This window comes from Balaenoptera acutorostrata, chromosome 12 (genome assembly GCF_949987535.1).
Source record: "Balaenoptera acutorostrata chromosome 12, mBalAcu1.1, whole genome shotgun sequence".
In the NCBI taxonomy this organism is placed as follows: Eukaryota; Metazoa; Chordata; class Mammalia; order Artiodactyla; family Balaenopteridae; genus Balaenoptera; species Balaenoptera acutorostrata.
The window spans coordinates 14789732-14802491 of NC_080075.1; the positions used below are offsets into that span (position 1 = coordinate 14789732).

Sequence of the window (12760 nt, forward strand, 5' to 3'; positions counted from 1 at the left end):
GTAGCATTGTATAAGGCCAGCTGCCTCAGGGCATTGGGGTACATGATTAGATCAGTGATTCCCCAAAACATCAGCCTATTGTCATATTTCTTTTGCTGTAAAAGAGAGCCCTTGGTCAGAAGCAATGTTGGGATACATCAAAATCAAAAGGGCACTCACTGAGTCCACAGCTTGCTCTATGGCTGCCAGAAACATGGCAGTGGGAAAAGCAAGTCCACATACCCACTAAATGAATATTCCAGAAAAGAGTCTATGCTGCCCTTTCTATGAAGGAAGGGGCTTGTTATGATGAGCGTGCTCCCAGGATGCTGGCTGGTGCCTTAAGATATGGTACTGTCCTAGAGATACGTAGTCACTACTGCTGGCAACTTGGTGTCTGAGCAGGGTCATGGCCAGGTCGCCCTTGGTGAGAGGGATGAACATTACTGAGTCCATGTGTTCCCTCTGTCTACATGACCACTGGTCCATGAGTCCATTGAACATGCAATATCATGCTGAGGTAAAAGGCTCATAGACATCCATAGGGCTGGTCATCTCATCCACCTGATTACCAAGAGCCTCCTCTGCCATCAGGACCTTTTGGTGAGCATTAGCAAGAACCACAAATATTTGCATTCTGGGGGCCCATTCATATAATTTCCAAACCACCTCAACACCAATCGCTCAGTCTTGTCCCTTCCAAGTACCTCATTATCTATCCAAATTCTTACCTGGTGTTTTAAAATGTATCCCAGATTTGTTTTAATCAGGTATGGTAAGGCATGCAGACACAGAAATGGCTCATGGAGGAAGAAGGTTTTACTCACAGTTCCCTGGAAGTAGGGGGCACAGCACACCATGCAGGGCCACATGGAGGAGCACCAGGGTCAGTGAGGGGTTAGAGGGAAAGTGAGGGGAAAATGTGGGCAATGACCTTTATCATGGTTTCTGTGGAAAAGGCAAGGCAAGGCAGAGTAAGCAAGCTTAGAACTGGCTCGTTGGAATAATTTCAGCAGGCTCTGGGGTGTGGGGCCTGCCTCTAGTTATCTGGTACCAGGTCCTGGGATGATTAGGGCTGGGAAGTATTGGCTCAACCTACGAGAGCTCCATAAAGGAGGTAGTTTGGAGTGTGGATCCTGGATCGCTCAGTTTGCATGTTTGCTCTGGGGCAAGAATGTCTCAAGAATTAGCTAGTCCTAGAGGGGGCAGTCTCTCTCCAGTCAGCAGGACCCCAGATGTCACAGCATCAAGACTACAGAAAATAAGAAAACACAGTTAATAAACCTGGTGACAGTATAAATGTATTAGCTCCGGACATTTCTCCTTCCAGGCTGACTGTGCTGCTCAAAGTTCTGCCTGCAGGGAATTTCCTTCCCCACTCTCTGCAGGTCACCCCTGACTATACAGCTGTCCACTGTGAGCTCGTGCCAGCAGATCGTGCAGACTCATCTGTCAACCAGGCTCACATTTGTCCTTCCTCAGTCATTTGGCATAGGGAATTCCCCGTGAGGCTGAAGCAGGGCCCGGATGCAGGAGGGAGTGTGAGAGGCTCAAGAAATATTAGTGTGACTGCGTCGGGGAGGCTAAAGGTGAGGCGAGGCTAAGAGGTGGCTGAGTTTGCTGTCTCCACGACTCATGGGGGAGGCCTTTTGCAGGCTCCCAGGAGCCCTGGGAGCAGGGTCTGATGGGCTGTGGGGTCTCAGCCCCCCTCTGTGGCTCATGGAAGGTCAACAAGCTCTGCTTCCCACCCTTTATTATGGCCTAGGGTTACCACTGCTCTCCTGTCTTCTCATGCCTGTGCTTGACCAGTCCAGAGGGAGTTCCCAGTTATGCTGTCAACTGTCCCCTCCAGAGTTGCCCCCAGTGATAACCTCGCAAATCAGCAATAACTTTCTGTCTCTTTTTTGTATGCCGGCCCACCCAAGCTCCCCCTCATCTTGCAGGGAATTTTGGGTAGAATCCCTCAAACCTGGCAAGTTCTATTTAAAATCTTGGAAAAATAACTTACATTTGGTTTCTCTGAGGCCTAGTGGGGAAAACCATTTCCAGGTAATTTATTTATGGTTTCCATGAATGAGTCACCAGTATTTCATTTACCTTGTTAAGCTCAGTGAGTCATTCTCAGACCCTTCCTTCTGCATGAAAGTGTTTTAACGTGGAGGAGTACATGATGGAAACTTCTTTTAGGCTATAACACTTCCAGCCTCCTCTCTGCCTTGGCTCCCTTACCTTTGTCTTCAGCCCCAACCCCCATCCTGAAATGTAGTTTTGCCTTTCCAGAGGCCTGTTGGGCATTCTTCTTGGATGTCCTCCGGGACCCTCAGACTGTCCTCTGCCTCATGGAGCTTAGCTTCTTCTCCCTAAATTGGCTCTTTCTTTACTTTCTTGCTAGTGTGAGAAGCTCCATAACTATCAGTCACTCATGCCCTGGCTTCACCAGGACCCTTTCATCCTGTGTATACCTAGCCATCCATCTCATGGGGAGCATCTGTTGCTTTGCAAGCTATCTAATTTTGTCTTCTCAAAAAGCCACCTAGACCAGTATTTTCCAAAGTATATTCCATCTCAACCTTTTCGAGACCGTTCTTTCTTTTCCATTCACAAGACCCAACATTCTAATCCAGGCATTTAAAACATATTCACCTAGAACCTACTATGTGCCAAGAACTGTTTTGGGTACAAAAGATATAATGATGTGCAAGAAGAACTGGTCTCTACTCTCAGGGAACTTACAATGCAGGAAGAAAAACATCAGAATAAACAGGTACTTTCAAAGTACCTGTACCATTTATCATAAATGGGTATTGGATTTATTAATTATTGATTCATTTTCTAAAAGATATGGGCCCTTGGCACATTTTAAGTTGGGTTTTGTCTTTTTATTATTGAGTTGTATGAGTTCTTTATTATTTGGACACAAATACCGTATCAGATATTGATTTGCAAATATTTTTTCCCATTTCGTGGGTTGTCTTTTCACTTTCTTGATGGCATCCTTTGAAGTACAAAAGTTTTAAATTTTGACAAAGTCTAATTTATCTGTTTTCTTCCTTCATTGCTTGTGTGTTTGATGTCACATCTAAGAAAACATTGTTTAATCCAAGGTCACAAAAATTTACTCCTGTGTTTTCTTGTAAGAGTTCTTACATTTAGGTCTCTAATCCATTTTAAGTTCATTTTTTGTATGTGGTGTGAGGTAGAAGTCCATCTTCATTCTTTCACATGTGAATATCTAGTTGTCTCAACACACATTTATACTTTTTAAAGTCTTTGCTAATTATAAAATCTAGGTCAAATATGGATCTGTTTCTGTTGACCGATTTTTCTCTTAACCATGGAGTATGTTTTCCTGTTTCTTCATATATATAGCTTTTCTTGTTTATTGGACTGTTATGTATAATACATCATAGGAACTCTAGGTCTGCATTGCCTTCTTGTGAAGAACGTTAATTTTTGTTCTCACAGGCAGTTAAATTCTGACAGATCATCTTGACCTTGTGGCAGCTAGGTTTTACGTTTTATTGGGGCAGGTGTATTTCAGTTTTGCTCTTAGTCCTAGAGCTAATCTCTTAGTCCTAGGGTATAATTTTTATTCCTAAGGTATGGCCTTTTAGGTGTTTCACTGGAAATTCCCAAATGTTTACCAAGCTCCTCTAATTTGGCAGAACTTGAACTCCAAGCTCTATTTCTCCTCCAGTGGGCAGAAACTGAATTTCTGCTCAACTCTCAGTTTTCCAGCTGTATTTTACTCAGTCACCTTGGAATATTACCTGATTCTGTGCAGTTCAGGAGCCAGCCAAGAAATTGAAAGGAATTTATATGTGGATTTGCGGGCCTACCCCCTTATGGCTTCCCTCTTACTGGGGATTTTTCCTTTTCAGTTTCCAGCATCATTGGCAGTCTCAGACTCTATTTTCCACTTCCTCAGGCAAATAAGACTATGGGTTTCTTCTGGAGTTTTATCTGCCCCATGATTTGCCAGCTAGGGAGTTTCCTTAACTGCATCAACATGGATTTACTCTGGTGTGGTCCCCTTATTTCAAGAGTTGGATCCTTTCCAGTTTCTGCCAGCTTTTGATAGCTTTTCTAGCCTTCAAACAGTTGTTTTAAAATATTTTGTTCAGTGAATGTGGTCAACAAACAGCTCCAAGAGGGAGACTTAATACAGTCCCAGCCTTCGTGCCGAGGATCGCCTGGCGCGGGGCACTCGGGCTGAGCTGGAGAATGAAGGGTTAAAAGGTCTGATGGAAACTGCAAGATTCAAATAAAATATTCACTGTCTGCCTTTAGCGGGAAACACCTTTATAGACTTAAAGATAAATAAATGAATGACTGAATGAATGGTTAATAAAAAATAAATAAATAAATAAAATAAAATAAAATATTTTGTTCAGGGAATTCCCTGGCGACCCAGTGGTTAGGACTCTGCACTTTCACTGCTGAGGGTGCGGGTTCGACCCCTGGTTGGGAAAGTAAGATCCTATAAGCCGTGTGGCGTGGAGCGGCAGGCAATCAATCAATCAATCAATAAAATAAAATATTTTGTTCAGAGTTTATTATTGTTATTGGCAAGAGGATTAGTCCAATACAAACTACCCCACCATTTCCAAAAGCCAGAAGGAGCAGACCAAGGAATTTGGACTTTATGCTGCAGGCTAGAAGATTTTAAATGGAGGATTAATAGGTTGAGTTCATGCTTTTGGGGAGATTAGTATGGGGATAGTTTGTAGAATGGATTGGTGAGGGAAAAACCATGAGACAGGGAAGCAGTCAGGAGACCCCTGCAGTAGTTCAGCAGAGAGGGGACCAAGGCCTCAATTGGGGAAGAGAGACAGTAGAAATGGAAAAGGATGGTCACATGGGGGAGATTAAAAGAAAAGATTCAGTTTCTGGGAGGGACTATGGGGCTTTCCCACATGGAAGGGGTTTTTTTGTTTGTTTTTGTTTTTGTTTTTTTGCCACACCATGGCATGTGGGATCTTAGTTCCCCGACCAGGGATTGAACCCACGCCCCCTGCAGTGGAAGCATGGAGTCCTAACCACTGGACCGCCAGGGAAGTCCCTGGAAGGGTTTTTAAATGACCAGTGAGGATTACCATCATTCCATATCAGAGAGTCTGGCCAGGTTAAAGTTTATTCCAGGGTGTGTGTCTGTGGAGGCTTGAAAACTTTATTCACTTGGTGTTAGTCCTGGGCAAATGACCTGACTGAAATCCGAGTCACTGCTGGTCTTCAGGTCTTCCTGGCTCACCTGAGGGCTATTGAAGGCCACCTAAAGTCTACTTAGAGCTTGAGCCTGGGTCAGTTGTGGAAACAGCCTGTTTGCCCCCAGCCCCAAGGTCTGGAGTAGAACTGGACCAACCTGGGGAAAGATAGGAAAAGGGATTACCAATGCAGGCTCCTCTGCCTGGACACATCTCAGCATCCACTGTCGGGGCCTGTTCTCTTCAAGTTGGCAGCCATTCATCCTTGACCTTTTCTGCTAGCTTTGTTGCTTTCTCTTTCAACAGGTCAAATGGATGATGTACTGGATTATATTTGCACTTTTCACCACAGCAGAGACTTTCACCGACATCTTCCTTTGTTGGTAAGTACTCCAGGAATTGGGACTTTTCCAGGAAAGATGTTGCCAAGTGTCAGGAGAGAGGTGGGAAGGTCTGAAAGCAGTCTCAAACCTTATCAGCACAGAGAAGCAGGTGCAGGAATGCTAACTGGAACATTTCAAATCAATTAGTCTGTAAAATTGTTCTTCAAGTAAATATTTATTGAATGACCATATAAGAGCAGGTATTGTTCTTACAATGATATAATGATGGGCAAGATAAACACAATTCCTCAATTAATGGAGTTGGTAAAGAAGCATTCATATGTTAAAAAAAATAAAAAGGAGAAAAACAGTACACAAATGTGTGCAATAAAACTAAGTTTCTCCCCTACACCATGCACTCTCACCATTACTGCTTTTCACAATTGTATATACTTGTAAAAAATGTATGCGTGTGTGTACATACACATATATACACATACTTTCCTTTTTTTAAAAACAATAGTACTGTAGTATACCTAACAGTTCTCTCTTTGTTTCTTAAATTTATTTTTGAAATACTTTGAAGTAAGCATAAATAGATCTACCTACTTTTTTAAAGGCCACATGGAATTTCATGGTATAGATGGATCATAATTTATTTAATCAGTCCCCTTTCGATGGACAGCTTTTTCTCTCTCATGAACAATGCAGCTATTACATCAATGGACCAAGTGAAAGTCATAAGCTAGGTGTTTGTATTCATATATTGTGTCTTAGCTGAAAGAGGCTGTGAATAATATACAGTATCCTGTTTGTATCTAAAGGGTCTGAGTTTGTGCACATGTGAATGTGTACTAAAAATAGTGTGGAAAATACTTGTCGGTTAGCAAAGGTTATTTCTGCAACTTGGGATCATGGGGTCAGTTTCACATTTGCTGTGTTGTATGAATGTTTTACCATGATCAGGTTTCATCAGGGAAAATAATAAAGATATTTCCATTTTGGGAAAAAAAAAAGTTCTTACCCCAAAAAGGATTAGCCTGGACTTACCCTCTGGGATGTCCTAGATCAAAGACCTCCACTTCTCTGAACACTACTTCACTGAATCCTGTCTTGGGTCAGTGGCCTTAATGACCTCAGTGTGTAGTTTTTCCCCCGAAGGAGCCTGGCTTTCATCTCTACTGGGAGAGATAGATGTCTCAGCTATTATGGCCTTAAGCTGGAAGGAAGGAAACTGGAGTACCTAATTCAATATGCTTGTGCCATTCTGCCCTGTCCTGTGCCCAGATAAACAACAGACTGAAGACGGGGCTGAGTCTCCAGGACTGGAGACGGAACTCTGCTGAGCCATTTTTTTGTCTTCCCCGGACCTCAGAGGCTGGCACTAGGAGGTGGACCTCATTTTGTGCAGAGCTGCAGTGGGGAGGTTCCTGTCTGTCCCGCAGAGATGAGGAGAACAGGCCAGACCCAGTGAGGATTGTATAGTCGATTAAAGAGCGTGGCCAGCACTTCATGTCGTGCAGCCTTCTTAATGATGCCCTCCTTCTGTCTGGTGCCAGGTGGCCTCCTGCTGTCCTCCTGTCCCTTATCATGAACACAGCGGAGAGAGCATTAGTCTCATGAGCTCTTTCCCGGGGGGGTTCTGGCATTTCAGCCTTGCTGCTCTTTCCTGAGTGGAAATCCTGCCTGATGATGGATATGCTGTTCCCTGGTAGCTGGAATATGTTTTACCCATGGCCCTGGAATTTTAGTCTCGTGCCTAATAAGTGCTCAACAACTGTCTCTGGGATTGATTTGATTTTGATTTTGGGAGATGTATGACTTTTCTTTTTTTTTAATTAAATTTTTGTTTATTTATTTATTTATTTTTGGCTGCGTCGGGTCTTGGTTGCGGGATCTTCACTGTGGCATGTGGGATCTTTCGCTGCGGTGTGTGGGCTTCTCTCTAGTTGTGGTGTGTGGTCTCTGTAGTTTGTGACGCGTGGGCTCAGCAGTTGTGGTGTGCGGGCTTAGTTGCCCCTCGGCATGTGGAATCTTAATTCCCCGACCAGGGATCGAACCCACGTCCCCTGCATTGGAAGGTAGATTCTTAACCACTGGACCACCAGGGAGGTCCCAGTGTATTACTTTTCTGTTGCTGCAGTAACAGATTACCACAAATTTAGCAGCTTAAAACAATACAAATTTATTATTTCACAGTTTCTGTGAGTTAGAAGTCCAGGTGGAGTCAACTGAGAACTCTGCTGAGGAGCCCACAAGGCCAAAACCAGGGTGTGGGTCAGCCTAGGCTCTTATCTGGAGGCTCTGGGGAGATTCCACTTCCAGGCTCATTCAGGTAGTTGGCAGAATTCAGTTCCTTGTGGCTGTAGGACTGAGGTCCCCATTTCCTTGATGTGTGCCACCCTGTCATCTTCAAGCCAACAGTGGCGTGTCATCTCCATCTTCTTCTGTTACCAGCCCGAGAAAGATCTCTGCATTTGCTTTTAAAGTCTCAGGTAATTAGATTAGACCCACCTCAGTAATCAAGTATAATCTCCCTATCTTAAAATCAGCTGATTAATTACCCTAATTACATCCGTAGAATCCCTTTGCTACATAAGGTAACATATTTGTGGGTAACATGGGGAGGAAGACCATAGGATCAAGGTCATGTGCTGCATGCCACAGGAAGGCATCTGATAACTAGGGTATTTGGAGCATGTGTACAGGTATGGGTAGAATCCCCCTCTCTTCCTGACCCATGTGGAGGCCTCATCTGGTCCCTCATTGGTCCCTCTGAACTGGCGCTGTCCAGGCAGTTTGTGGGTGGAAAGTGAGGGTCCCTTGCCTCTCTCCTGGCACCGTGGGCTCTGCTTCTGCAGGGAATGGTTCGTTGGGGCCCTTTCCTGCCTGCCTCAGCTCACAGCCTGGACACGCCCTCAGCCTGCTTTCTCTTTTCCTGCCAGCCTCCAGGTATTACAGATCATGGTCTCCTTCTAGGAGAGTCCTTCCTCTCCATCCTCCCTCTCGCCCTGGGAATGGACACGGGATAGACCCATCAGACACAGGGCCCTCTTTCCCTTTCAGGGAATGGACACCAACTCAGCTGCTCTAAGCTCTGTTTATAATTGAAAGGGGGGCTGGGTAGTCCTGCACCTTCTGGCTTCCTAGAAGCATCTTTAACTTTTGTTTACTTCCAGGACTGGAGATCACCCCTCACGTGTATACTCTTCCCCTCACTCTTCACTCATCCCCATCCTGCTCTCTCCACCCCTCCACCAGGGCAGTTCCCTCTTCATTGGTAACTTTTAAAAACTTTCTATGTAGATGAAGACAGCAATTGTGTATGGTCACAGAAGAGATAAGATGGTGGCTTTTTTCACAATTTGTGTAAGTGATTTCATTTAATTTTTTAAAAACTATAAAATACTACATACACATGACAAAATAAAGTTGAAACAATACACTAAAAAGTAAGTCCCTCCTCCCACAGGCCCTCAGCTCCCTCCCCAGAAGTACCACTGTTAAAAGTTAGTTGTGTTTTCGGGACTTCCTGGGTGGCGCAGTGGTTAAGAATCCACCTGCCACTGGAGGGGACAGGGGTTCGATCCCTGGTCTGGGAAGATCCCACATGCCGTGGAGCAACTAAGCTTGTGCACTACAACTTCTGAGCCTGTGCTCTAGAGCCTGCGAACCACAACTACTGAGCCCGCATGCCTAGAGCCCGTGCTTCGCAACAAGAGAAGCCACCGCAATGAGAAGCCCGTGCACCACAACAAAGAGTAGCCCCCGCTCGCCACAGCTAGAGAAAGCCTGTACGCAGTGACGATGACCCAATGCAGCCAAAAATAAATACATTTTAAAAAGTTAGTTGTGTTTTGGGAATTCCCTGGTGCTCCAGTAGTTTGGGCTCTGCGCTCTCACTGCTGAGGGTGTGGGTTCAATCCCTGGTCGGGGAACTAAGATCTCGCAAGCTGCAAGGCCAAAAAAAAAAAGTTAGTTGTGTTTTCTTCCAGAAATTTCCTATACACATTAATTGTATGTGTTTTTGACAGTTTTGTCACTTGCCCAACCCTCTTCGAAAACCCTTACCCCTTCAAGTGTGAAGGTGTTACATTGGGAGGATAGAGAGACTACACCTGCCCCATGCACCCCAGTGCTCTGCGTATGCCTTGGATGTGATGGTTGCATCTGGCCTTTTCTTCTCAAACACGTCCTCAAGGTCAGGGCAGTTCAAGGGCTTATCCTTACGGAATGTGCAGGGTCCTTCACTTCTTGAATGAAGGCTGGGATGGCGTTACAATGGCTGGGAGTTGACTTGGTTGGTGGTGATTGTGTTGCTAGAGTCAAGATACCCCAAGACCTCTGGGAAACACAGAATCTGAGTAGCCCAACCTGGAGGCTCTTGTGATGCATGGCAAGAGCCTGGTCCTGGTGTGATGATTCCAGAGGCAGTAGACATAACGTGCACTTCAGCGTTCGAAACACTGGGTCTTGAGGTGGGAGGCTGAGACTTTTAACCCAGGCATCAGCAAACTCTTTCTGTAGAGGTCCAGATAGGAAATAGTTTAGGTTTTGAGAGCCATACGATCTTTCTCACAAGTGCTCAACTCTACCATTGTAGCACGAAAGCAGCCGTAGACAGTATGTAAATGAGTGGGCATGGCTGTATTCCAGTAAAACTTCATTTACTAACATAGGTTGTCACCATGGATTTGGCCCATGGGCCACGGGTTATTGAGGCCCCGGATCCATTCTAGCAAGCAACAGAGACCACCTCTAATTAACTTAAGGAAAAGAAGAGAAAACAGTGAGACTTTGTTGGTAGATCCTGGAGTAAATCATGGAATGGAAGGAAAGCTGAACAACTAAGAACTGGAAGGAGAGAAGCCGGCCACCTCGGGGAGCTCTGAAGCTCAGGGACTTTCCTTCTGTCCCTCAGCTGCCCGTCACTCCCCTCAGCACTGGTTATGCCCATGCTGAGGGCCTCCCAGTTCCAAATGTCACTCTCCAAGGGTGGACAATCTGATTGGCCCAGCTTAGGTCAGCTGTGACCTAGAGGTCACTTAGTACAAACAAGGCCACTGGGGACCTGCTTGACTATGTCTAGGACCGGGGGAGGGGAGGCAGCTCCCAGGGAGGCTGGTCGAGGAGGTGTCTCCACCATCTCTATATATTTGTAGAACCTACTGTGTGCAATTTCGTGTGGGTGCTAGGTGGTTTAGTCAGAGTCAGCACCTCTAAGCAGCCTTCTGGGAAGGAAGCTCACCTTGGGGCGTTGCCAGTCCCAGTGAGGCACAGGTGTGGAGTACATCTCTCTCTCCTCCCATCTCGTACTTTTCTTCTGCTGTGAAGTAGGTGCCTCTTCTTGTCTTCTATTCTTCTATGTTGGTGACTTAGGGGCAGGATTCTTTTTTCCGCTGTAGTGTGTGTGTGTGTGTGTGTGTCTGTCTGTCTGTCTGTCTAGCCTCCCTCCGTCCACGCTCTTCCCTTCCTTTCCTGTCCTGGCTAAGATACACAGCCTTTACTCCTACCCAGGATATCTCGTTCCACACTAGAGAGGTAGGGAGTTTTCCCACTTATGTTCTGTGGCGTGAGGCTTTAGATTTCAGCAGGAGCTCTCAGCTTCTTTTGATACCACAGGGCAGCTGGCATCCCCAGGGACCTTCTCAGGTGGCCCGCATGCCTTACCGACAGTCACTGGCAACTTAGACTAAAACTTGAGGCCCACTCAGCCCTAAGGTCATTTCCTCACTTGAATCTGCAAAGGGGAGAGGGCCCTCACCCACCAGAGGGTAATGTGTAGAGACTTCTGAGAGATTTGCTTTGGGCCTACCAAGGTTGAGCTGATGCCAGGTACACAGTAAGAATTATGAAGTGGATGTTTGTGAGCGGCGGATGGAGATTTGGAGAGAAGCAAGGCTCTTGATCCTCACTAAGACATTGTTCCGTATCACATTGCACATTATGGGGTCACCTGTTGGTTTCCGCTCTCCTGCTAGGTGATAAACCCCTAAGGGCGAGGACATGCCTAACCTAGCTTTGGTTTCCCTGAACTGCTTAGCACAGACCTTTCCCTTTGGCTTCCCTGAACTGCTCAGCACAGACCTTTCACCTCACAGCTTTTCAATAGAATTTTCCCAATTCATTCAATTGAATGAATCAATCAATAAGCTAGTGGTTATCTTTGAGTAGAAACCGGGGCAGAAAAAAAGCTTGAGGAGAGAAATTGAAAGAAAACGTAGTGATTGCTAACAGTAGGAGGCAGTCTTGAGATTCGAGTTTTGCTACTAAGAAAAGACTCTAAAGGAGCCTACTTTTAACCAAAGCCCTGGAAAGGTTGAGAATTAGCAGGCTGTAACCTCTTCCTTTTTTCTTCTCTGGATATTCATGTCAGCTTTCTGCCCAAGGAACAAACCCATTCCATTGTGATTCTTCTACAACTGGTTGATTTCACTTCAAAGGAAGCTCCATCACTCAAAGTGGACAGGGGAAGACAGAGGAGCCCTCTGTGTCCTGGTCTAGAGATGCCAGGGGACCACCAAGTGAAGTCTGCTACCCCAATTGGTCATTGGAGATGCTTTGCCAGCCTGACAAGAGAAGGTTTGGGAGGTGAAGCCAGAAGGTTAGGAGGCAGGAAGGTTTTCAAAGGCTGCGTCAGCATGGATGGGGCACCTGGGAAAGATCCTGAAGAACAGGAGTTTCAGTAGCAGGCTGGCCAGAGAATAAAGGGTCTCTGGCAGCCCAGAAGGATTGCTCAGGATCTGATGTTCACCCCCCACCACACCCCCGCCCAGCCTGGGGCAGGCTCTTATGGTTGGTCCTACACTGTGGGGGTGTGACTGTGGGGAATCAGACTCTTGTACCTATGTTTGCACAGAAGTACAACCTCTATCTGCAAATCAGATGCCCGCAGAAATTCCACCTCTGGGCATTTTCCTAAAGGCACGTTAGCAGAGGTACGTAAAGAAGCATGCTCCAGGAGAGTCACTGCAGCTCTGTTGTAGTAGCCAAAGAGTGTAACCTTTGTAAATATCCATTCATGGGGGTCTGGGTAGATGCTCATGCCCCCATACACAGCCATTAAGAAGAGTGACTAATAAGAACCTGCTGTATAAAAAAATAAATGAAATAAAATTCAAAAATTCAAAAAAAAAAAAAAAAGAAGGGTGAGGCCTGGGGAATTCCCTGGCGGTCCAGTGGTTAGGACTCCGCGCTTTCACTGCCAGGGCCCGGGTTCGATCCCCAGTTGGGGAACTAAGATCCCGCAAGCCA

General features: G+C 45.7%; 1 protein-coding gene across 5 annotated transcripts in view; it reads left to right on the forward strand.

Annotated features, from left to right (window-relative positions):
* Positions 1 to 12760, forward strand: part of REEP1 (receptor accessory protein 1) — a 111512-nt gene that overhangs the window by 59837 nt on the left and 38915 nt on the right. For all 5 annotated transcript variants that reach the window (XM_057558434.1, XM_057558435.1, XM_057558438.1 and 2 more), the window contains exon 3: positions 5490 to 5566. In XM_057558434.1, coding sequence (XP_057414417.1) covers positions 5490 to 5566 — 77 coding nt within the window. The remainder of the gene's footprint in view (positions 1 to 5489; positions 5567 to 12760) is intronic.